Source organism: Tympanuchus pallidicinctus, unplaced genomic scaffold, assembly GCF_026119805.1.
Source record: "Tympanuchus pallidicinctus isolate F22 unplaced genomic scaffold, pur_lepc_1.0 scaffold24, whole genome shotgun sequence".
Taxonomy (NCBI): domain Eukaryota; kingdom Metazoa; phylum Chordata; class Aves; order Galliformes; family Phasianidae; genus Tympanuchus; species Tympanuchus pallidicinctus.
The window spans coordinates 3,210,833-3,235,917 of NW_026294741.1; the positions used below are offsets into that span (position 1 = coordinate 3,210,833).

The 25,085-nt window shown below is 49.0% G+C and overlaps 1 protein-coding gene and 1 long non-coding RNA gene across 2 annotated transcripts in view; one reads left to right on the forward strand and one right to left on the reverse strand.

Moving 5' to 3' along the window:
- LHFPL7 (LHFPL tetraspan subfamily member 7) overlaps window positions 1-25,085 on the forward strand; it is a 53,136-nt gene that overhangs the window by 818 nt on the left and 27,233 nt on the right. Inside the window, exon 2 of the mRNA XM_052689194.1 lies at window positions 8,021-8,159. Coding sequence (XP_052545154.1) covers window positions 8,021-8,159 — 139 coding nt within the window. The remainder of the gene's footprint in view (window positions 1-8,020; window positions 8,160-25,085) is intronic.
- Window positions 762-10,408, reverse strand: LOC128083679 (uncharacterized). The gene is made up of 5 exons (XR_008208148.1): window positions 10,341-10,408; window positions 5,694-5,812; window positions 4,775-4,835; window positions 4,321-4,501; window positions 762-3,740 (listed from the first exon to the last, which is right to left on the reverse strand). It is a non-coding gene; the product is annotated as an uncharacterized LOC128083679 (long non-coding RNA).

Consider the following 25,085-nt stretch of genomic DNA (forward strand, 5'->3'; position numbering starts at 1 on the left):
TGGCTGCCGCGTCCCTCATCTCCCGACCTGCCCGGCTGAGCTGCTGCACCTCGTATGGGAGGGAGTCAGGACACAACAACAGGGTTTGGTGCTTCCAGGGTTTGATGCTTCCTGCTGAGGCTCTGAGCATTGCTTGTTGCTCGAGGTTGCTAACCACAACACGCGGATCCACCAACCGGTTCTGGATGTGGGGACTGCTGCTGTTCCTCTGCCTGTCCAACCCCTTCTGGTGGGTTTGGGAGAAGGAGGCCAAGGTCCCTCCGCTTGCCCCGTTGGCTGTAGGGTCGTGTGGTGTCCCGGTGTGACAAAGAGCTGCCTGCCCCTTTCTGTGTGCTCAGGGACCATCAGCACACAAAGCTCAGCGCTGCTGATACAGGCTGTTTGCCCCTCTGCCCTTTCATCCTCTTTTCCTTTCCTTTTATTCCAGCCTTCTCACTCAGAGGTTTTTGCTGCTGCCCCAAGCAGCAAGTTTGGTTCACCCCAGTTTGCAGTGCTGTGGAAATCCCACAGCAGGGGTGAAATCCCCATGGTTGTGGCACAATGTGTGTCAGTAGCTGAATTCCTCAGCTGCTGTGAAGCTGTGCTGTTCTGCCTCCAAGGACTCCAGGTCTGCGTGCGATGCTTAAATCCTGTCACAGTCCTTAAAATTGTCATTAAAAACAAATGTTATGAATTGTGAAGAAAAGAACCGGCTGCTTACAATCCCTCCTACTTATATAAAAACATGCAAAAATGCCATTGTTTCCATAAGTTGGCCTTTGTTCAGATGTTTTTGCAAACGTCATTCAGATAAACACTTCCGAGCAATAACAAACTTTCAAGATAAGGACGGAGCTCAGCAGTGACTCATTGGAATAAGCATCAGCTCCATGCAGCCTCAGCCATCACACAGCCTCACAGCCAGGCAGTGATGGAGCACAGGGCCCCGAGCACCCCAGGTTGGGGCGAGCAATGCTGTGGTACCGAGTGGAATTTGTAGGGGATTTTGGTGATGCATCTTTGTCGCCTTTTATTAATGCCTCACAAATATCGATGAACTACAAGCAGTGCTGTCTGTTGCAGGGAAAAGTGCTCCCCCTCCAGCTTTGTGGCACGGTGAGGGTGAGAATACCTCCAGTGGTGGCTGCTTGGTGGTGTGTGGTATAACAAAACATCTCTGGCAGTTTGGCTCAGGCAGGCTGTGGCATTGGCTCCCTCGTGTGAGTGCCTGCATGTTGGTGCCCAGCAGAGCTGCGAGCTCTGGCTGTGAGATCAAGCAGGAGATTCTTCTTTGGGGAATCTGTGGCTCTCTTTTTCTTTGCTTTCAGAACTTGTGACATCCATTTCCATCCTTTTAAGCAATCCTGCGGGCAGCTCCTTTAAGTGAAAGCCAAGATCCTCATGCGGAGGAGAATCTAGGAGCTTTTGATAGCAACCACCAGCCCTTTGATGGAGTGGCAGAGCCTGGCAGGAAGGGTTTGAAGCTGCGGCTATGGGGAGTGAAGCAAGCAAAGCTGACAGTGGGTTCAGGAGCTTCCAGTGCAGAGCTGGTGGCACGCCTGGGGGGATGCTGAGAGCACACCTGGGAGCATGGCCACCTGCAGTGCATAGGGTGGCAGCAACTCACAGCTGGGATGTGATTCAGTGATGTCCATCTCTGGGCAGTGAGATTCTTTTTGTCTCCTGTGTCACACCATCCCCTGCTCAAATGTGCTGATGTGATGAAGGGGTGGGGGAGCGTTCAGCCCTGTGACTGATGGTTGATGCCAGTTGTGTGTTTGCACTTGGGGGATTATGGTAATCATGCTACAAATGATGCTTTGAATCATGTCTAGAGGTTAATTAACATGCCTTTTTTCTCTTAAGAGGGCCTTCATGTCTGCTTAGGGTTGCTGGCTTTTTTCTGCTGCCTTTTATAATTACTTTGCAGCTTTCTAACGTCTCGGGCACCTTTAATTAACCCTCTCAGCGCTCAGGCTGCGGGGCTGTTGTGCCCACTCCAACACCAGAGATGCTGTTGATGACACCGTGGCAGCTCACACAGGATGAGACCTTTCAGGGGCTGATGGAAACCAGAAGGGGGGGCCGGTGGGAGCCAGGCGAGGAGGTGGCACAGCGCAGGGACCAATGCTGATGTGCACAAACCATTGATGGAAAGGAGGATCTGTGGGAGCACTCTGAGCTGTTGGACGCTGTGAGGTTCAGGCACTGACTGCTCTCTGCAGCCCAACTGGTAGAGCCAGGGAAAACAGGCAAGCTTTGGAGCCCTGGGCTGCTTCCCCAAATCTCACTGTGTTTCTTTTTTTGTGCTGGATCTGCGCTTGCAGATGTGAGTGTAGTTTTTTTTTCTTTCAGTGGGATCATTTGGCTCATGTGCTCCTTTGTCAGTGCTGCACTTCAGAAGCCAGTGCTGCTTCCTTTCAAATTTCTATTTTTATTTTTCCACATAGTCTCCAATTATTTTCAGGCTTTGCCAAGCACATAATCTAAAATAACAGGAGCTGATCAGCCCATGATATTCAAGTTGAAAACACACTGACCATTTGTTTATGAAGCCAGCGAGTGCCCTGCTGGAACACTGTACAAAATAACCCACTTAGGATGAGGTGAAGGCTTTGCACAGCCCAGTGAGTCCTCAGGGTGGGTATTTCCTGGGTTTTCATCCATAGCAGGGTTCAAAAGATTCAGGGAAGCCCATTGAAAATGCACAGAACAACTGCTTTCCCTTCTATTAGAAGATGCTGAAAGGCTGAACGTGCCTTTACTTTCTCGTTCAGCTCAGGCACTGGATTCCTCATGTGCTCTTAGGTTATCCTCAGCTGAGAAATGGCTTCTCATGACAATGATGAGCAGCTCATCTTGGTTCACCTGCCTACAGCCCTTGGGACAAACAAACCCAGGGGGCCCAGGGCCTCACACTTAGGGAAGGGCTTCACCCGGGCACACTGGGTGTGTTTGGGCCAAACATTGCTCCTGGCCTTTGTGAGACACAGAGCAGAGTCAGGTACAGGATAGCAGTGACATGGCAGGACACCGATGGCATGGCATTCCCTCCATTGCCCTTGAGGCTGCAGTGCCTCTGCCTTTGGGCTCCTCTCCCACAAATTCGTATGGAGAAGCAGATGGGAGAGCTGGGAGACCTGCAGGGCGTTCCTGGCCCCAGAAAAAGAGCTTGGCTTTGCTGCCAGTGCTGGAAAAGAGCTTATCCCAAGGAAAGATAATGACTGAGTGAGAGTGAGAAGGTCTGATTCAGTACCCAGCAACAGTGCACCGCTTGCTGCCTAATTAAAATTTCATTAAGTTGGTTCACATCCCTTGATAGAGGTCACAGGCACACCATTGATGTGCTAATGTCTTACTTTTCCCCTTTTTTCCCCCTCTTTCACTACTATCCATCATCCTCTTAGATAAAGCAGTGCCATTAGGAGCTACTTTCCAGTGTCCCCAGATGCAATGGCACTGGAAGAGAGACAGCCACAATTCATCAGACTTATTATCTGTCTTTTACTCTCTCTAATTAAAATAACGTGCTTTTTTTTTTTTTTTTTTCCTTTTCGTTTTTCTTCAGTCAGCTTGAGCATTAAACTTTCTGGTGCTTGTGTTGAAAACTCTGGTTAATTTACAAGTGAGAAGGTTACCTGAAAGGCCAGGATCGTTTTAGCTGTAGCTGTCAGGGGTTATTGCTGAATTTTGAGTGCGAGCAGCTGAGTCAGGGTTGGTGAGCAGAATCCCGTGTTCAGACAGCTCCCATCCACCAAAGCCTTCAGTCGAAGAGAAAGAAAAGAGGAATGGAGACTCATTGCTTCCTCTGTCCCCGTGCCTCAGCACACCCCCCAGCACAGACCACTCTTAGACACCGGCCACCCCCAGCAGCATTCTGCCCCGAGCCCCGTGCGACTGCAGGGCCGGTTTAGGGAGGTTGGACCGGCTCCCACACCCCCATTGGATGACAGCAGGCACTGCCAGTGCTGCTGGGAAGGGAGCAGCATCCGCATAGGAGCGGGATGGAGACGGAATATCAAATAGGAAGGAGAAAGCTCTCAGATGGTGCTAAAAGGAAGGTAATTGCTGGGGAGGAGAAGATGAGGACGTGTGGGATCCTCTTCCTGGCTGCCACTTTAATGCCGACCAGATGGCGGATGTTTGTTTCTGTGACTCGTGTGGGGGAAATATGAACAAGCTGTGAGCCTCGATCCTCCCACCTCTGGGCACGCAGCTTCCTGCAGTGACAGATGTCTCTTCCTTGTGCCCAGGTGGACATTCGTGGTTCCCTACCAAGATCTCCTCTCACACCTTTGCCCAAAGTAAAGGCACTGCTGTTTCAGGACAGGGCAGCCTCACCTGCTTTGGTTTGGATGGAGAGTGGGGATTTCACAGCAAAACTCACAGAAACTTCTGGGAGGAGCGACAGACCTCGTGGCCACGTGGTGCTGATGGCAGTGACTCTTACAGGATGCAGGAGCATGCAGATCCCTCCGGGATGGACAGAAGGCTGCTTTGCTGCCCCATTGCTGCTGCTGCCCTGCAGAGAGACACCAGCCTGAGCATTTGCAGTGGATTCCCCCAACCTCCTTCCTTTGTTCTCCAACAGCAGTGGCGATGCCTCCTCCACCCAGCAGCACCTCAAGCCCCACAGTAGAGCTGGGCCCAGCTGCCAACATTTGCAACCACCGCCCAGCATCCTTCTTTCCTTTTCTAAGTTAGCCCCTGCCTTCCTTTCCTAATTATTATCTGTATTTACATTCTGCCCTCCTTTCAAAGATGCTTGAGCACTTCAGCACGACTGTGACCTTACCTTCAGCCTGCTGCTGCAAACTGTGGCCCCATCGGAGATGACAGCTCTCAGGATGGTCAAGCTGCAATTAATAAATAGCATTAATGAACAAACGCATGGCACGGCATATCCCAGCACACAGGGCATGATGGCAGGAGCTCTGCCCAGCTTCCCTCTCAGCAGGAAAGATCCAACGCAAAGGACAGAGCTGTTTATCTCTGTCAAGCCAAAGACTGGATCCCATTTCTCAGCACCAACACACTGGAATTTGTTCTCTCCTTTTGCCCTTTTCACTTTAAGATGCAAAGATCACGGATGCTGGTTTCACAAGATGAGCTAACTGTATTTTAAACTTTTCATTGAGGACATTAAGTGATTCTCCCTGGGTGGCTGTTGTGTGACATTTTAATTTTGTCTTTTTTGGTGAATGAAATGGCGTCCTCAGCCGCTTTATCGCTCAGTGAACGGCACAGCTACAGCACGCGTCAGATCTGTAAAATATGAAAATAACGGGTAGGGGATCGCTGTTAATCAGAATTTACTACGCTACACAACGACATATTTACAGTCCCACCAGGGGCCTATTCATTTGTTTGGGGATAAACAATTAATCTCCCTGGGAGTGGGAGCAGAACATCCGACGTGGCTTTATGTATCCCAGGGTGAGGCAGCCGCAGAGCACGAGGCTCTGCTCCTCCACGGCCAGCCCTGCGGTGGGAGCTGAGATTTCTGCTGTGACAAATGGGCTTTTCCTGCTGCTGCCTGCGCTGGCCCTGGTGCACGGTGTTTGTTTTCCCTGCTTCCCATCTATTTTTGGTTTTCAGCCTTCATGTCCTGTTTCCTGCATCCTCTCCTTTCCTCTCAAAACACAGCAGACACGGAGAGCAGAGAGGGCTGTGCAGCAGGGGGGAGAGGCATTTCAGCTGCTATGCTTTGGTACCTTTGCTCTGTGAACTCTTTCCAGCTTAGGGCTGAATTTCCTTAGGAAGCAGCTGTTGATCTGCAGCTGTGATTCCAGCACCAGGCAGGAGCACTTGGGTTCCTTTCCCAGACAAGCACCTGCAAAGGGAACAACAAAAGCAGAAGTTCTATTTCACAAGAATGTATCCGGAATTATGGGTGGTAACACCAGCACGTTGGAGAAAGAAGCTCACAGCCTGTGTTTTAGCAGCTCTAAATATCACACATCAGCAACTTGCAGCGGGGCTGCTCACAACCTGCCCTGAAACTCCCTCTGCCTTTCCCATTTGCCACCCATTTTGGGGCAGCTGCAGCGCTGCGATCACTTGAACCACACTGCAAAACCACTCTGTTCTTTTACACCCTCTGCCCCAAGGAGGTCAGCATCCCTCACCCTTCAGTGTCAGACTGCTCACCATTTACCCGTGCCTCCTGCCCTCTTGAGTTTCAACATGCTCGTTCAAAGCATGACCTTAATCCCTTTTGCAAAGGGATTGGATGGATTGGGTGATTTTTTGGCCCCTCACTGGATCCACAGGTGATCAACCTGTACAAACCCCAGTGGCGGCACCTGAACCAGACCTGGCTCCTGTTTCAGTACAGCACACACCCGCACGGACCCAATTTGTGCCTTTTCTGCCGGCACAGGAAAATACTTTGTGCCTTTGCACCTTTCTGTGCAGATCAGCAGCCACAGCAGCTCGTAGATTGCTTCCAGCAGGAGCTGCAAGTTTTTAGGGGAGCTGTGCCAACATAATTATGAACATAGATCATTAAAAACAATGCGCTTCACACAGGAGAGAAGCAGGCCTGCTTCACAAGACCCCTTTCTGCTGAAAAATTCATCGCTCTAAATAATTAATGGTCCCTGCAAAGGAGGGTGGTTTGCATGTTATTGGGTGAAGGATGAAATTCAGGCACCGGTCAGAACAGTCCTATTTTGTTGAGTCTGCATTCCTTCACAGCTCTGCTGCCCTCTGGGTGCTCCTGGGGTGAGCGCAGGGCCAGCAGCCAGCTATGGCCACATGGTCCCCAAAGCAGCACTCTGTCACTGTGGGTCTCCAAAGGCTCTGGAGAGGAGCAGGTTGCACCGCCGCTGCCTAAACACCCTCCCCATTTCTTTTAGTAGCTGTATCTTGCACTGCTGTGTCATTTCCATCACATGACAGGAATTAATTTATTGCTAGGACAGCATTTGCATTGCATTTGTGATGTAAAAATAGCTCATAAAGAACATGCTGATTTTTAATCGCTGCACAGCACTGGGGAAAGCACTGTCAGTGGGGTGATGCCTGGCAGCATCCTTACCAGAGCCTCCTTGCCTCTGTGGCATGGCACAGCCAATCTAGGCTGTGAAATAACAGGACTTGGTGTCCCAGCAGCAGTGCTAGGAGCCAGTGCTGCCAGGAGCTGAGTGCTGGAGGCACCTGCCATAGATCCTCTCACCTCAACCACACCATGCTGACACGTGTCCTTGATGCTACAGGGGCCACCTTGCTGCCAGCACCATCCTGGTGACAGAGGCAGAAATGCCACCTGCAGTGGGGGCAGAAAATGCAGCAGTTCTGTGCTGCTATCAGGCACCTGTATGCAAGGTTTTTTTTTTTGCTGCAATTTAGTGCTTTTCCTAGTTTTAGGTCCTGATGCCACTTGCACGTAACAACCAGAATATGAAATAGCAGAACTGGGCAGTGGCTGGGACAGGCTGTGGGCCATGCTGCCTCCCCTTTCCCCATCCAGAGAACGCTGCTAACCAGGCACTCCCCTGGCCATCAGCAACACCACACAGCACAAATGGGGTTGAATACCAGCCCTAAAGATCCAAGTTCTGTTGCAGAAGCAGCTAAATCAAAGTCCAGAGAATGTTTTGGTGGGGCCAGCTGCCATTAAACCTTTGCAACAATGGGTTCCCCACTAAGGAGCATCAGCTGGCAAAACACCTTCTCATCGCTGGGCTCACAGGGGCAGGCACCGTCACGAGATTTGTTTCAGCTCTCAGTGGAGGCACTGACATGCATTGCAGGCACCTAATAGCACTTCTATTAGTGACGTAGCCCTTCATGCATGTAACACATTTGCCATTATCACCATCATCTGAATGCTAATAACCACTGGGACCAGGTGATGAGTGAACCACGGGCTCACAATTCAGTGGTGAATTTGAGCAGCAGGAAGAAGGAGAACTGGGAGAAGCACCCACACAGAGCCTCCACTTCTTACTCCAAGATAGGAGAAAGGGAATTGGTGGGGAGGTGCTGTGGGGATGGCAGGGAACCCCCTTGCTGACTGTCCTGTGTGTCCTTCCAGACGAGCGCCGTGCTGTGTGCGGGAGGCTGTGCCCTGCTGGCCCTCAGCTCGCTGCTGGCCATCGTCGCCATCCTGCTGCCCAGTGGAGCCTGTGAGAGGAAAGTCTGCACTCTGGCCGGCTACATGCAGACAGCAGCAGGCAAGTGATGGGGGCTTTGCTCTTTGGGGTGGAAGGACAGGGCTTCCCCAACAGCAAGAGGTGCCTGCAAACACTAGCCAGTGCTGGGAGGGAAGCAAACCGACCTTCTCTTTACCAACTGCTTACTGCATGCGTGCTTATAAAGTCTGTTAGAAATTGCCTCTGTGTAAGAGAACCTGGGCTGCAGGTCCTGCTCACTGCCCTCTGTACAGACTCCTGTGTAGGAGTCCATGATGAGCAGCAGAGAGCAGGCTGCCACTGCACCTCCTAGGGTACTATCAGTGCCAACTGGGACGTCTGCCATCCCACTTGTGCAAATCTTCGTGGTTAAAACTCTGGACAAACTCCTTCCATAAGCCTTACACCCAAGATGGGCCATGTCCTGCACTACTCACGCCTGCTGAACTGGATGTGACCCATGCTGGGAATACAAAGCACCCACCTTATGTCTGTGCCTGAGAATAACTCCTTTCCTTGGAGAATCCTTGAGCCTGCCAGGCTTCGTTATCAGCCCCACAACATTCAAGCTGCTTTTGGAGGAAATCCTGTTAGGCGCCGTCTCTGCTGCGACTCATCCCCCAGCAGCCGATTGGGGAACAGATGGAGGGGCCTTCAGTGATGGCTGCTGGAGCTCAGCCACACTGTGGGCAAGCAGAGGCAGCTGCTCGCACCCCTCCCCATCATCCCATCACTGGTGACCAACACATCCCTTAGAGGCCACAGTGTAGGGGTTCCCATCACCTCCCCATGTCTCCTGGGTGTAGGATGGGGGAGGTCTCAGCCCCAGCCACGATACTGATCACCTGGCAGCTGGCTCAAGAGGCCCTGCAGGTGATCTCCATGTGGGACAGAGAAGGGGTCATCCTACACCACTTTTGCCCAAAGGAATTGGATCTGCAATGGGAGAGACAAGCAGGGGCAAAACAAGGGATGAGGAAGCAACCCTGAAAAGGAAGCTGACTGTGTCAGATAAATACAGATAAGGCACTCTGGGGGGGTTTGGTTGTATTGAACAGGCTGTAAATAAACTGTAGGCTCTAAGCATTATTGACAAATGAAAATTTACTGGGTACGTTCAAGCAAGCTAATGGGCTACTTTAAGCCCTGGTGGTGCCTTGCTAAGCATTTTGTATTGTGCTTTTTAATTTCGGTTCACTGCGGATTAATTCCTATTCAGAGTGAGGCAGCCCTGAGTCAACAGAATTAAGTGGTTTAATGTATTTGGATTCAGAAACGCCGTCCCCTTCTCTGCTGTAATTTTTCTCCCTGTTCCCCCCGCCTCTCTCCAGAAGGAAGCTCTTCATTAGAAATCAGCTGCAGCCCAGCAAGCAGTTGGGTGACAAGCAAGGGAAGCTCCTCCCCAAAAATCACATTATCTCAGAGCACAGCAGTTATTTGAAGATAGATGAATTTGCATGGCAGAGAAGGAAAGCAGAATAAGAGCAGTTTTCTGGCAGTACTGGCTCTGCTGGTGTAAAATCCCTGTGAGATGCCAACAGCAGTGGGACAGAGAATGGGGCCGTGTTTCTCCCAATTCCCCAGATTTTCCTTCAGCACAATAGGCCCCACAGGTGCCATCCTGTCTGCCTTTAGTTATTCCCCCTGAAATCAGAATTTTGCTCCCATTTCCTAGATGCATTGGGCCAGGAACACAGAATCTGCCACGGAGTGCCTGAGCAGAGGCACCAGCAGAGCCAAATGAGTCCCACAGAACCCTGAGCCATGCTCACATCAACCCAACTGCAGACAGCAGCACAAAGCACATCCTGAGAGCAGCCCACAGCACAGGGCAGTGGGGCTCAGGCTTCATTTTCAGTGCTTTCCTGCTAGTTTTAGAGAGCCAGCTTTGCCAGCTCCAGATGGAAGGAAGGTAGAAACTTCACGCACACAGAGCCGAGCATTAACTGCAGACACAGGCATGCCATCAAGGGTCAAAGTGAGGCTAATTGCCACCATTCACTGAACACGTGACTCCTGATGCTTGGTACACACTCCATAAAAACAAAACAAAATAGAACAACAACAAAAAAAAATCCACATCCTTGCAAATATTAAGAGGATGATCCTTAATGAAAGAGCAAACGAGGAGCAGAGCAACAGAAAGAGGAATATTTGCTCAGCTCTCATCCTTCATGCAAAGACAAAGCTGCCTATGTGAGATTAGAGACATGGCTTACTCACCAAGCATAGTGCCATCTCACTAAAATTAAATTTCTGTTGTAGCACTTCACCTCCAGCCCAAATTGCAGCATCCTTAGGAGCTGGGTAGCTACCTGGCCCCATTTATATATGAGGTCAGCAGGGTGGCTCCAACTCCCCAGCTGCAGCCCATCATTGCTAGTAGAGAGGGAGAGCAAATGAGTGCACAGCTGAAATCCTGTCCTGGTCCCTTATCAGCTAAAGCCTCTTTGCTGGCATTTTAAAAGTAGAGGTTAATTCCAGGGGGAAGTGTCTTTTAAGATGAAGTTGTAATGGAAGGACTGGGGGCTGCCAGCTTCATTCACCAGCCATGTCCTGAGGAGCTCCCAGTCTGAGAATCCACACAGTTCCCAGCAGCGTTGCCACATCAGGGTTGAAGATTAGAGCCCTGTGCCACTGCAGATTGGCTGTGGCTCTCCATTTCTATCCACACCACAAGCAGGTTTTGCTCTGATGAACACAGCCTGTTGTCAGTGCCAAAAGCTCAGGTCCTTGAGCTGCAGAGTGGTGCAAGACCCCCTCAGAAATATTCCTACATCATTGCTGGGGGAAAATCCCAAAGCACACCTCCCCAGTGCTGTGGGGAATGAGGCTGGGCCAAGTAAAACCTATGAAACAGCAAATCCATCACCTTTCTGCATTTGGGGCTTGTGGGACTAAGGAAAGGATTATGGGTCTGCTACTGGATTAAGTTCCTGGCAGTCTGCTCTGGGACCAAAGCAGATTGCATCTGCTGCTTAGGAAAAGCAACAGATCTTTGTAGATGAATGTGGGGACCAGCAGCCTCTACCCAGATCTCATTCTGCTACCCTCTGCCCTAAAAGCTTGATGAGAGCCCGACTGCTGCTGCTTGGGAACTCTTCATCCTATGCTTTCCAAGCAAAGATCTCCTGCTTTGCAGGAGAGGCTGATCTGCTGGGGGTTGGTGCCTGGCTGCACCCCCACTTGCTCACCTCTAATATTGCCTGCTGTCACGGGTTGGCCTGGTTTCCATGATGAAGAGCCAAAGGGACCCATGGATCCATGCCCCGGGAAGCAGGGGGGGAGCAAAAAAGGGAAAAGGTAGGAAGATGGGCCTCAAACAAGCTAAAGGAAAAAAAGCTTACTGAATGTAGTAGCAGAACGTGAGATAATACAATATAATACAGTAAGATTGAAATGGAAGCAAATCAAATAAAATGTGAAACAGAGAATTTCTGAAACTGAAGTCCTTACTCTAATGCTGTAGGCTGAGCAGCCAGGGAGTAGAGAGGGCAGTTCTGTGACTCCCAGCCTGTTTTATCTTTCCCTCCAAATGGAAAATGGGAACAGAAAAATGAAGTCTTCTGGGGGCTTTACTTCGTTCTTCTCTGCTGAGAACAGGTGACCAGAAATCATTAAGTTCGACAATTAATGCTGCAGTTCCTTGGATTATTGACAATCTAGGGAGCTGCAGCACGAACTCTTTAACTCCCAGCACACTACAGGATGTTATGGTGTGGAGTACTGATGTAAACCCCTGAAGCCATGACACCTGCCCAGCATGGCAGGAGGGGGCTGTAGAGCTCCACACCTCAGTGAGGGCACAGGCAGGATTGAGTACGAGCAAAGCCTTTGGGGAGAGTTTTGCTTTCACCCCACGCTGCTCTCTGCCTAATCCCACCACCATCAGCTAACTGCTCAAGACAAGCCAAACGCTGAGGGCAGATGATCCTGACCTGCCTGTGCCTTTCTAAGGCTCTTGTAGTTTCAAAGAGCCATTTCCCAGCATCGCTACGACAGAATCAGGGCAGTCATGAGACTCACAAGACAGGCAAAAGCCCCTAGTTATGCAATTCCCTTACTTAACCTCATTTAAATCCCAAGTTTTATGGCAGTGCTGAGAGCTTCTTCCTGCAAAATCTGATTGCATTTGCAGCTGAAGTCCCTCTTGCTGACGGAAGCAGAGCAGTGGCACCTTTGGGATCGATGATGCCCTGTTTTTCCCAGCTTGTGCAGAATGGCAAACAGCACCGACCTCCACATCCCTATTGATTTCTCAGATTAGTATCGATCAGCCTGGTGACATATAGGTAATGTGTAATTAGTGACTTAGATAACAATAGTACCAAGGTGGTGTATGGGTACTCCAACCTCTGCTAGCATCTCCAGGGTGGCAGCAAATAGAGAGACATGGCTGCCTGCTAATTGCTGATCTACTATTAAAACCAAAGATCCTTCGTTCCCTGCTGCCCTCAATACCACACAAAGTGTTTTTGGAGCACTGTCTGATGGGGCTACTGGGCAGTGGGAACATGCCCACTGCTTCCAGGGTGCCAGCAATGTCACAGCAGCACCTCTTTGAGGAGATATCAAGGGAGCAAGCAGCTGTCCAGGCAGGGGATGGGTTGGGACTGGGGGATCAAAGCGGCAAGCAATGCTAAAAATGCTCAGGGCTAAAAATATTCAAGAAGACAAGAGTCACCAACCACACAGACTTTCCCACCCTGCTCCCACGCAACCCAGCCCAGGCCTGACGCCTCTGGTTTCCTGATGGACATTTTGGCATCCGTGGCAGCCTGGGAGCCCCATCCTGTTGACACTGAGGGTTGTGTATCAGCAGACAGCCCTGGGATTAGGAGGAGGAACTTGGTGGTGGCAGCATAGGGGAGCAGCACCCCAGTGTCCTGGCATTGTCCAGGCAGCAGTTTCAAATCTGAACTGAGAGATCCAGCTCCTGCGTCCCAAGGACAGCTCTTCTGTTTTCCCTTGTCTTTCTCTGGAAAGAGCAGTGCTCTCATGACACTGGAAGTAATTAATGGCAGGGTTCTTGCCATTGCTCAGGTCCCCATTGCCAGTTTCACGCTCTCCACATTTCACATTTTGTCCTTGCGATAGTGACAGTAACCAAAAACACTGGACATGCTGGTTCCTTCCCTGCACAAGGCTTTTCCCCCTGCTTGCTTTAATTACATTAGTGATGTTGAAGAAATGCCTGTGGCACATTATTATTCAGCCAGCAAGCTCCTGCTGATTCCTGCCACAACTGATAAAACCTGTGGGCAGGGCCCCATGCTACTATGCTGAGCCCCAGTACTGCAATGCAGCCATGTGCTGCTTCACTCTGGTTCCGGTGTCACTCACACCTGACATAGCCCTGCTCATCTATTTTCATTCACACTGATGCAATTCTTCAGTTTACTGGTTTTTGGTGGGTTTTTTTTGCCAAGTTGCTCCAACATTCAGTTAGCTAAAAGCAGGCTATGAAGCCCAGGAACCCCCTGCACAGCAGCGCAGTTGGAACAAGTGATCCTTGAGGTCCCTTCCAACCCAAGCCATTCTGTCAGCCTAAGACTCCACCTTCTTGCTCATATTCCCACCATCATGGGCCTGAGGATGGCAGGTCCTGAAGCAAGATCAGCACTGAGCCCTGCAGCAGTGCTGGGCACTGGTGCCAAAGCATGGATGATGTAGGTTCATGAATCTGTGTTTTTAAAGATGGGGTGAAGTGCCACATTATAAACTATTGGCTTTTCTTCCATCTCCATTCCAACTGGTGCCACCCAGGAGGACAACCTTGCCAGGTCTCCAGTTCGATGAGCAATGAAAGTGGGACCACAAACATTGACTTGCCTTCGGCTTTTCACTGAAGGAAATTTGTGTCTGCTGTGAGTCCTTTCTCCACGCTCTCTTCGGTGTGTGCACTCAAGTGACAAATCATTTTGGTTTGAGAGCTGTTTCATTATTTTACTTTCAAAACTTGAAATTTTCAGAGCCAGGCCATTAAACTTAGCAGTAAAAGAGAGAGGGCCCGGCAGCTTTCCTTATGGCCAGGCTCCCTGCCACAGGGTAAGGCTGGGTTGGCCTTCCCCGGGGTGTACGCTCAATTCACACAAGGTGCTGAGCTGCTGAAGGAGAAGGGATCAGATCCTGGCTGTGCTGTACAGCAGTTGGTTCCTATCCCAGCCTTGTGAGGTAAGACAGGGCTTCATTTCCATCTGATGCCTGGACAGCTTCTTTGCTTAGATCTCAAACTCTGGTTTGGTTTTCTGCAAGGTATAGTTTTGCCATTTGGCACACAGATGCTTACACGGTGCCTCTGTCCTCCCTTAGGGCTGGGGATACAGCAGCAGCAGTGTGCATGGGCTGGTGCTGGGAGCAGCGTATTTCTCAATAGCCTCATTTAGAGAATAAACCAGCCATGTCCTTTCATTGGTTTCTTGGAGAGGAGCAATACATTTCCAGTGGCATCAGTGACAGAAGCAATATCCTTTCATTGCTATCATTGGAAAAGAGCAGTTTCATGCTGTAAGAAAGACTAGTTCACTTGTACAAGACGTATTTTCTATTCCCTTAAACCTGGGGAAATGTTTGTCATATTAATATGTGGTAGAATAGCTTCTCTTTCAATAGATCTCCTAGGGATTTGAGCTTAGACCAGTTATTGCACTTGAATGCAGTAACTGTACTTAAAGTGTATGTTTTGTTAAAAATAACAGTGCTTTGTAATAAGTGGAAACAACAAATAACCAGCCTGACTGGGGCTCCAAAAGTACCTCTGTGAGCACCGTGCCAGACATGTTTCAGGTGGGAAAATCCATGCTTCAGTTTCTGAGGGAATTTGACTTTTGCTTTTCCCCCTGACTTTGACTCACATCTGTATCTCCTGTTGCTGGGAAGATGGACACAGACCCTCAGGGCCACCCTAATATCCTTGCTGAATGAATGGAGGTCCTAGCTGAGTTTCCTGCATCTCAAAGCAATTGTGCAGAGGCCACATCATTTTTCTTGACTCATTTGCTGGACTGAACATCAAGTGTAAAACAGGAAAAAACCATTCTCATCCTCTCTGAGGCTAACAGGATGCTTGAGAACAGCACGGGCTGTTTGCAGTTTGGTTTGCTCAGGAGAAGAATGCATTAATTTTAGGGAGCCTTTGTCAACCTGGGCATCCAACTCTCCTTTTCTATCCATGTTGAAGTATTTGGCCTTTCAGTGTGGTGTTCTAAACTGATGTTAGCACCACAGAAGACAGTCTCTAGTCTTCGTGTCAGACAAATGTTTGCTGGGCTGTGGGATTCTGGCTGTAATTTAACAGGGGGGCAGAGATCAGTGTACAGAGGAACAGCGTGTAGCAATGAGAGCAGCACGTACGTGCATTTACCAGCAGCAACATGCTGCCCCAAAACGTGAAGGCTGATATCAGATTAGAGTGAAGCCCTCAAATGCTTCAAAATCTGTTTTCCTGAGATTAGATGGAACTCATGCTATCTGTAGATCTGTCTGGGAAGTCATTACCAGCCCTGGTAGCTCTTACTGTACAGCGGAGAAGTGCTGGCTAGACTTGGTGAGAAAGGTGATAAATCTGAGCTGCAGCTGCTCCGTGTCCTTTGTGTCGCAAATTGCCCAGGCAGTTGGAAATGGCCGCGTTAATGCATCAGTCAGTCCTGCTTTGAGAGGAGGCATGCACAGAGATAGGATTTCCCTAAGAAAGGAGCTGGGGAGAGCTGACAAATGGGTATGTCTAATAGCTACAGCCCTGACTGGCCTGCAGCACAGTTCTGGCTGTGTGGGTCAGACCCTTTGGTGGGACATGAGATGTTTCAGTGCTGCCTCGCTTGCTCTAGATGAACATTTGGCTGCAGCATCCTGAGCTCCGTGACCTGGGCTGCTGGGTGACTGGGCAGCCAGCTCTAAGAGCAAATGTGTGAGTGGTGGCTGTGGGCCAGGTCCAGCTTCCTTTTTGCACAGTGTGATAATGCAGGTAGGTCTGGCAGAGGTCTCCATCTGTGCTGGGCACGTAGCGCAGCTCCCAAGTGAGTGATGTTTGGAAGCATTTTGCTCTGCCTTCCAATCTGAAATGCATAAGCTGTAGGACAGCAGAAGTGTCTGTAGTGGGGGAATTACACAGAAGGCTCCAGCAAGATTACTTTTTTGTATCTTTTAAAGTCTCCTTTATTTTTTTGTGCCCCTCATGAGTTATATACTGGGCATTTTAGATGGAACAAGTCGGTAGATTTTTGCCCTGAACTAATCTCATCTGATCTTCCTAAGGCAGCATGTAAGGGATGCAAGCCTGCAACTCCCCCAGTGGCTGGGATAAGCAGGATTTTGCTCCCAGTTGGGCAGCAATCGCTGAACTGCAGAAGCTGTTATGCGCATTGACCTGGAGGGGCAAGATTGGCACCCTGTTCCACTGAGGATCATCTTCATGTTGATGGTTTAGTCTTGTTTCTTTGATTTTCACCTCCCACCCTGATAACGCCAACTGGAGAGCCAGGCTCTGGCTAGCGATTGGAAAGCAATTGGACTGGCTGTGCTGGTCAGCTCTTCTCATCCCAGCCAGAACATTTGTGATGCTCTGCAGGAAGATTGCTCCTGGACCACAGCCCTACTCCAGCAAGGCTTTGTTCGTTTGCCTAACCAGAAAGTTAAAACATAAATAAGCCTTGGGGTTTGGGAACTGCAGTTGGCCCAGGGGATGCACAGGACACAGCAGCAGGAGCTGGCCCTTACTGGTGGCTGAGGAAATGTGACATTGTGTTTCCCCACCCAGCCGTGACCTTGGCAGAGCCTGTAAAATGAACAGCCCCTGTTGCCTCCTGATAGGGGCATAAAAATATAATTACTTGAAGAGTGACTTACAATTCAGTGAAACAAGGACCTTCTCCTTTTTGATTGAATTACGCAGCAGTATTCCTAGAAGACTGGGAGCAGATGGTGAGCTCTGGCCAGGCATTTAACAGCCTGAGTTACTGCTGTGTGGAGCGGATGGAGCCGAGCATGGCTGCACTGTGCTGCTCCTGCCTTTCTGCTTGCCTTGGGCCACTGTCATGGTGCATTCCACGTGAAGAGAGAGGTTGGAGGATGGGGCAGGATGGTTTGCAGCAATGGATGGAGATGTGGAGCGAGTCTTGTAGCAGAAGGCCTCATTTTGCAGCAGTGATATACAGCTCATGTAGCAGCAAAGAGGCAAAAACTCCGTTTCTGTAAACTCAGTCAGAGTGTGAGCTGCTGTGGTCCCAGGCAGGCACATTTTGAGCAAGACAGTAAAATCAGATCAACTATCAGCAGCTTGTTGTGTTATCAGCTGTGTGTGCTGTGCATTTTATGAGGCAACTTCCTCATCCCACTGTTGAGGTTGCAGCAATCGTGCATCCCCACACAGCTGGGGCAAACCGCAGCTTTTATGAGCTCCCCAAAATCAAAGACCCTTTCTGTTTAAAGAGAAATTAACCATTCTCTCCCTTCCTTATTCTTCTTTTAAATGGCACAACAGCCAGCTGACTGCTAGGTGAGATGCAAACCTTGTTGCTGAGTTGCACCTACCTCATTGTCTTTTTTGATTATTTTTACCAAATAAGCAAATGTTCTTTTGGAGCTCTGTAGTCCTTATTGAGGAAGACTCATTTTCTGCTGCCGTGATCTCTTTGTTGCAGGTGGGTGATGTATGAAAAGGAATTGCAAATAGCTGTTTACAGCAAGCAAAGTCACGGAACAGCCCACTTTAATTTCTGCTATCTGTCGGAAACCATTGTTGGCGGTGGTCAAAATTAATTAAGCAGGAAGGAAGAGAGCTGGGAGGCACTGTGCATCCAGTTCTGACATTGAAATATTAATGGTGAGCTAATCAAGAAAGACTATGAATAGCTAATCAGCTTACAGTTTGCATTTTTAGTGATGCGGTGAACTTCTGGGCAACAAACAGCCCTTCACAGGAGCGCTGGAGCGGAGTCAGCCTGCCTGCTGCCTGATCACTCAATTTGGAAACGAACAAAGAGCTCGTGCCTTTTGCATCTCGTGCCTTTTGCATCTCGCTGCCCTGCTGCTGCTGGGTGGTGATGCCTGCATTCCTCCCTGGGTCAGGGAGTCCAGCCGCAGTGCTCCCAGCGCTGCATTCCTTCCTCCCAAGTGCCAGGGGGTTCAGCTCCTCCTGGACAGAGCTGCAGCATCTGTCCACCAACAGATCCTGTGCAAAATACCTCAGCCTTGAATGTGGGAGCTCGTCCTCTCACTCCGTGCCCTGTGTTGAATGCATGTGGGAGAAGCAGCCTGTGTTCCTGCATCTCCTGTCTGTGTGACTGCCATTTCTAAGTTGCTTCCAGGCTGGTTGGGGGATACAGAAGGTGATGATTGTGAAGAAAACAATGAAGAAATGATTCCATGACAAATTTGAGCTGACTCTGACCAAAGTCAGAACAGTAAATGTCACCCTTGTGTGCCAGGAGGCACCAAGCAGCATTTCTCCCTTCAACATCAGCATAACGAGGGCCATGGCTTTGGAGATCTGTACTGCCATGTTTCTCCAAACACTTCCCTCCTCTGTCCGCTTGGAAATTGGATTTTGTGGGCTGAGCAGTTTGTGTGCAGAAGATAGCAGCAAGACTGATAAGCAGGAACCTGTTTACACGCTCACAGCTAATGCTGCAAGGGGACTGCTGGGATTATTTTTTTAACACTCTCTCAAAAGTAATCCTTGGGGCTGAAGGTCTCATTGCTGCTTAACAGGGAGAAATCTGAACAGGGCAGTTTTAAGGGGTAACAAATACGGGATTGGCTTCATGTGAAGCAGAAGGACAAAGGCAATAAGTGAATGGCAAATGATAAGGCTTTAGAATCGAGCAGCAAGTGATAAGGAACAACATACCTACATTCCCTTGTGTGAGGCAGTATTTCACATGTTGCCAAATTAATAGGAATGACCCCAAGTGTAGAAAGGAGTCTTGGCACGTCTCTCTCACAACAGAGGGGACGTTCTGGGAAAGGAAAATAGAGAGCAGATGGTGTCAGTTAAGCACAGCATGAAGATCCCAGCGATGTCCAGGGGTGTGCTGGAGCCTGGCTCTGCCCGACCCCCTCCCACAGGACGCAGGGAATTCCCCCGCTGCAGTGGGTGGGTGCCACAATATTCAGCTGCAGCTCCTGGGGACTGGCAGCTGGGTGAGAGGATGGGATGGCTTCATCTGGAACACGCTTCTCTGTTGCTCCAATGTAGCCCAAATCTGTCAGCCTTTAGGCTTCTTGTGAAGGTCATCTGCAAGCAACGTTAATTATCTCAAGCAAAGCAGCAGGCCTGTGCCATGAACCCACGAACCAAGCTTTGCCTTGTGCTTTGGCTGCATAGCTGCACATGAGCTACAGCAAATTATGGGTGCGTGAAGGCGTACATTAAATCTGCAGATATAAACAGGTCCTACTGGCATGTACCTGAAGCACGGAGTGGGAAACACATTTTTTACAGATGATTCATTCAGTTGTCATGAAAATACTCTTCCAGCCAAAAGGTGGTATTATCTTTCCTTTCCGCTGTTTAATTTTCTTTAATCTGCCCTTGACATTTATTGAAAAGAGTGTTTTGCACACAGCAAAGCCAAAGATTCCAAGATCTGCTGTGCCAGGAAGCAGAGCTGCCGGTCCCAGCACTGCGGTGAGGCTGAGCCATCCTTGGCATGCAAATCCCCACAAGAGAACGTTGCAGCTTCTCATGTGGATCCAAGGAGTCCAAACACGATGAGCCAAACCAGCTGCTGAAAGCAAATCCAGTGGAGGCTGTGACCCTGTGAGACACCTCCCTGTGTGCTGAGTGGCCCCAAACGCCAAAACTGAAGAAGTGTAAGAGAACCCATGAAAACTTATGGGCTCATTTTGCATAGGCAGAGGTAACAAACTGACACAGGTTAATTTATAGCTCTGTTGTATGCTGATTGCAAAGCACACATTTCCAGCTAGGAGCCATTAGTAAATCACTTTCCCATCAGTTCTCTTGGCATACAAAAGAAATTTCTCTCTCCATGACATTTAAAAAAAATAATCCTAGTAAGTTATACTCTCTGTGACTTTATAGCATAAAAGAAGACTAAAATCTATAGCCTCAACCTTTAACAAATGTACAGTAATGCGCTAACAAATTTGCTTCGAACAGCTGCTATCTTGGTACCAACCGGCACGAAGGAGGGAAATAATTGGCTTGTTTTCAGATAATTACCATAATTGTTGTGACACCATTTGGATCACATCTAACTGCATTCCTGCTGCAAGTTATAATTTAATAACTGGCAGAATTTAGACTGACAGTAAAGGTAAAGTCAGCATATGGTGAGGAAATGGGCACACACCTCTCAGGTTCACTAGTGCAGGCTCTGCTGCTCTCGCTGTGATCTCACTGCTTTTCTTTAGCCCTTGACTGGCTCATGTCTTTGTTCCATTTCTGATGCTTGACCAGATGCTTGACCATCTTTTGGCCCTTTTGCACCTTTTGATTGGAGATAAATCACTTGGGTTCGGTCCTACCCAAATGACTATTTTCTTCAGGCACTGAGTATTTTTAGCTGTCCTAGTTCTGCTGGGGGCCTATCAGAGCTTTGCTCTAAAAGTGGATTAAGCCACGGTCAGGTGCTTACAGACAGCAGCCAAATGCCTTTCTCGAGGTTGAACCCAGACCCTGCAGAGCAGGACTTGCTCCCTCAGTCCCAGGAGCAGCGGCAGAGGGGCAGCAGAGCGTGCTGAGCTCAGCATGATGCGATGGATAGACCTTGCCCCCTTCGTGTCTTCTTATTCTTGCTGCTTGTGGCCAGTGTGAAGGGAACTCAGCATCTCCTGTATTTCCAGTCCTGACAGCTGCCCGGCTGGTCCCAGGAGCAGGGGGCTGCAAGGTAAGGCTGGGAGGTGGTTGAGACAACCACAGAATGGCAAGAGAAATGAGCTAGGCATTTTTTGCCAGCAGCTACAAAATAGAGCAGAGCACTGAGCTAGTGCCTTGCAGGGTTTGTATGGGTACCAGGAGCTTTCCTGCAGAACCTGCCTTGCTTTGAGTACATCCATGGCCTTGCCCACCTCTATTTCCACTTTGCAGAGCAGAGGCTAAGACACCTGAAAGCAATATTGACTGAACCCATAGAGAGGTGTCTCTGGAGCTTTTCCAGTCCCAAATGAGAGCAACTCTTCAAGTGCATTTATTTATTTTGTTTTACACCCTTTCTGCTCCTTGTGGCTCTTCAGCTTTCCCCAGGCTGAGCCCAGACAACTCTGTCATACAGCACAGAGAGAGGGGATATGCAGACCTGCAGGGTGAGCAGGGTTAATGTCCATCACCAGGGCAATGCAGCATTCCCATCTTTCCACTCGCACCAGGGCTGTGCTCTGCTATGGCCTCAGTAGAACCAGGACCTCCATCTTCCAGGTTTGTTTGTTGTTTTTTTTTGCGAGTCCCAGTGGGTGAGATGATTTTTGATGCACTAGCTGTAGGTCTGAGATGCAGCCTCAGCTCATCACACGCTGGAGAGAACTTTGGCACAGAGCAGACAAAGCGCTCATCATCTCTAATAAACCCATCTGCCAAGCTGAGGCTGTCCCAGCCTCTAGTGTCTTGGCACACGTGCAGCGCTCACACAGAGGGAAAGGAAGGTGGATGACTGAAAAGCAAATCCCTTCTCTGTTTCCCTGGCTCAGGGAGGTGCTCTCTGGGGTGGTTGTTTGGAAGGAGAAGGAGCACACACTGGACCAGATCTGTGAGATGGGGGCTTTGTGCCTGGGAGCAGCTGGCTGGTCCCACACATCCCATCTCCCAGCCCCTCACAGAAACTGCAGGGTAACTGTTTCCTCGCTGTTTTCCCTTCCCCTCTGTGATTTATTGCTGCCAGGAGGCTGTGCGTGTGGAGGTGGCATAAATCTCACCAAAAAGAGAGAAGGAAATTTGCATTCATTCCCTTTCTGGCTTATTGAATGCAGCTTTCCAGTTCACTGCTGAAATCCTGAGCAGGCTTGGGGCGGGAGGGCCAGACACTTGCTTTGGTATTAAGCATGGCTAAAGCTGGGCTTGCTGCCCTGCCAAAGGAAGCTCCCATGACCAGCAACTCCCACATTCAACAGTTATACCTACATTGATTGAAATCCACTGCTATTTTCAAAAAACAGAGGATGAACAAAGAGAACATTGGCAATTATTGTCTCTGGGATTACATTTTCACTGGAAGCCCATCAGTGTTTTCTTTAGCCAAGAACAGACTGGCTACAAGGCAAACCAAGAACTGTAAGAGAGGAAGGAGGAAGAACAGTGGACATAACATATTAATCAGCAGCAAAAGTTGGAGGCTGTCTGCACACCTCTGCTTCTGCACGGGCTGATGGCTGCAAATAGCACACTGAAGCAATGGAGGAAGTAAAGAATTAATTACAGTTCCGAGACCCAATCTCACTTCCAGCCACAGACAGCATTTATTAAGATCTCACTGAGGCAGGAAGATTGAACAAGGGACTCAGGGGACTGTGAAGGGGAAAAGAATTAATCAGTTTGTCTCAGGAGACTGGAGAAGTCAGATTAAATAAAAACTGGAAGAGAAATGAAGGGTGGAAAAAGATGTTTGGAAACCTGGACCTATTTGAAGAAGAAACTGGAGGCACAGCTGGGAGGACCCTCAGGCTCTGTTCCTCCACGATGGAAGCTGGGGAGTTTTGAGGAGAAAGGCTGAAAATTTGTCTCCAATCCTTGAATAGGTATGGAAATCTCACATTTAGGGCTCTTGCTATTTCTGCCTGGCAGAAGGAAGCCGTGTAACATGGCTTTAGTTTTCCCACTTCTGATCCTTGCTCCAGTGCAACACAAAGGTGCTGGGTCCCCCATGCCCTAACACCACTGGGACTGGGAATCATTTCCCATCCTGACTGAAGTTCCACAGTAGTGAAGTGTGGTCAGGAAGGGGAACTGAACCCGGATTTGTCCAAACCCCCACATGTACCAAACCAACACTCTATAAGGAAAATCTTTGTATCTGCCTATTGTCAGCCCACTGTTTTCCATCACGATAACATTCAATTATTTCTCTTCTAAAGCATACGACTCCTTTCCTCCTCTTTTGTGTCATGGCTTTTCTGCCTGTCCTCCTGGGAAAGGTCACTGGGCTTCGGCATGCCTGGTGTGTAATGAGCTGTGACAAACACTGCCGATGGTGACCAGTGCTGAGGTCAAAGGGTTCTACTGAGTGTTGAAATAAACGTCCCACGGAGGGACCCTGCTTCTGGTGGAGAACGGGCATCCATTGCCAAGCTCCTTCTGCTCACCTCAGTGGCAGAAACTTCACGTGAGCTAGAGGAGATGCCTTTGGCTTATTCTTCCCCCTTGAAAATCCCAAGTCTGACGTAGAGCCATAAATAAAAGCCTCTTGTGCAATTAAGCAGTGAACAGGGGAGCACGTTTCCTTAAGTTTCTGTATACAGAAAAGCATTCCTAGTTCTGTGACATATCCAGAAATATGCTCTTTTGAGAAAGTCCTTATGGAACGCTAAGTGCATTACACAGAGGATGGCTTTTTTGAACCCCAGAAGCACTGAATCAGAAGAGAGGCACCAAAGCCCTTCTTGGTTACTGGCTGCAACCAGAACACTTTCCCAATATGACTGCTATTTAGAAAGTTTCTGACTTGCATCCATTTCTTTAGCAGAAGGCTGCTGGAAGCATGGCTCTGTGCCCATTTCTCTTTAGTAAGCCTCCAAGTTACAGGAATTTACTGGTTATAGTAAAACACAGAACTTTTTAGTCTCTTTTCCTTACAACCTGCTATCTAAACAGCTGAACTGACCCTTAAAACACAAGAAAGCTTCAGAGCAGAATGTTTTATTTTTGTGTTACGGCAAAGAGAAGTCAGAAGAGGTACGTTATGCTGATTCTGTAATGGTATTTCCTAGCAAAACCACTAAATACTGTTTGGTTTGTTAGCAGGAGCTTAATATGTGAGAATCGTAAGGGGGAGGGATGTACATTGTGTTTAACCTAGACCTTCAAAACCAGAAATACCTACAAAAATCTCTCTCATCCACCTATCAGGAAACATTACGTTTTGCAGCAGTTTTACATTTGTCCAGTCTAGTTTTAAGTCTATCAGTAAGCCAAAGGACAGAGTGTTTATCACAAGGTAAGGTTATGTGGCACATATGCCATTTTAAAGCCTGTGGGACAGTAAAAACTTCATCAGGAAAAACCCCAGAAACTGCTGTGTTATGATTTTCATGAAAATCACCATAGATTGTGTTGTGTTTCTCATGTTTTGGCTGTTTCGAGCAAGAAAGATAGGGAAGAGCAGCCATCAATTAAAGAAATAAGACTGCACGAGCAGGAGCAACTTCAACAAATTGTTTAAGGTCACTGACTCATCTCACAGATGCAGAATAACGAAAGCATCCAAAAGATGTTTTGACAAGATGTGACCACATTATAGCTAATGGGTTTTGAAACCTGGCACTCGTGCACTGCGCACGCATCTTAGTGCAAATAATCTATCTGTGCCATCCGAGCTCCTTGGTGCCCAGCAGGGGCACAGCAGTGACTCTGAGCACTGCTGCTCAGCTGAGCAGCGTTAGCTCCTGCCCTTCCCAGCAGAACTGACCTCAGTTTTCAGGTGAACAAAACAGCAGGGCGCAGCTGCAGGCAAGGCTTTGAGGGGGAAGGAAAAAAAAAAGAGTTTGTTTCCCAGTGCACACGTTATTTTTCAAACAAGAATGAGAACTGAAACGGGAAAGCAGACAGTCTCCTTCAGAAAACGAATGGAAAGGATGTTCACAAAAAAGCCCAGACATTGCTTATATTTTCTTTACCATGAGATTTGAAAGCCAGGGCTGGAAGAGCCTCCCTCAGCCACCTCTGCCTCCCAGAGACGGCACAGTTCCAATCATACAGAGCCAATTGCACCCATCAGTTTTTTTTTTCTCCAGTCAATGCTTTCCAGCAGTGCCTCCCATGAACCAAGATGTCCATGACCATTAACCAGCCCAGAAAAG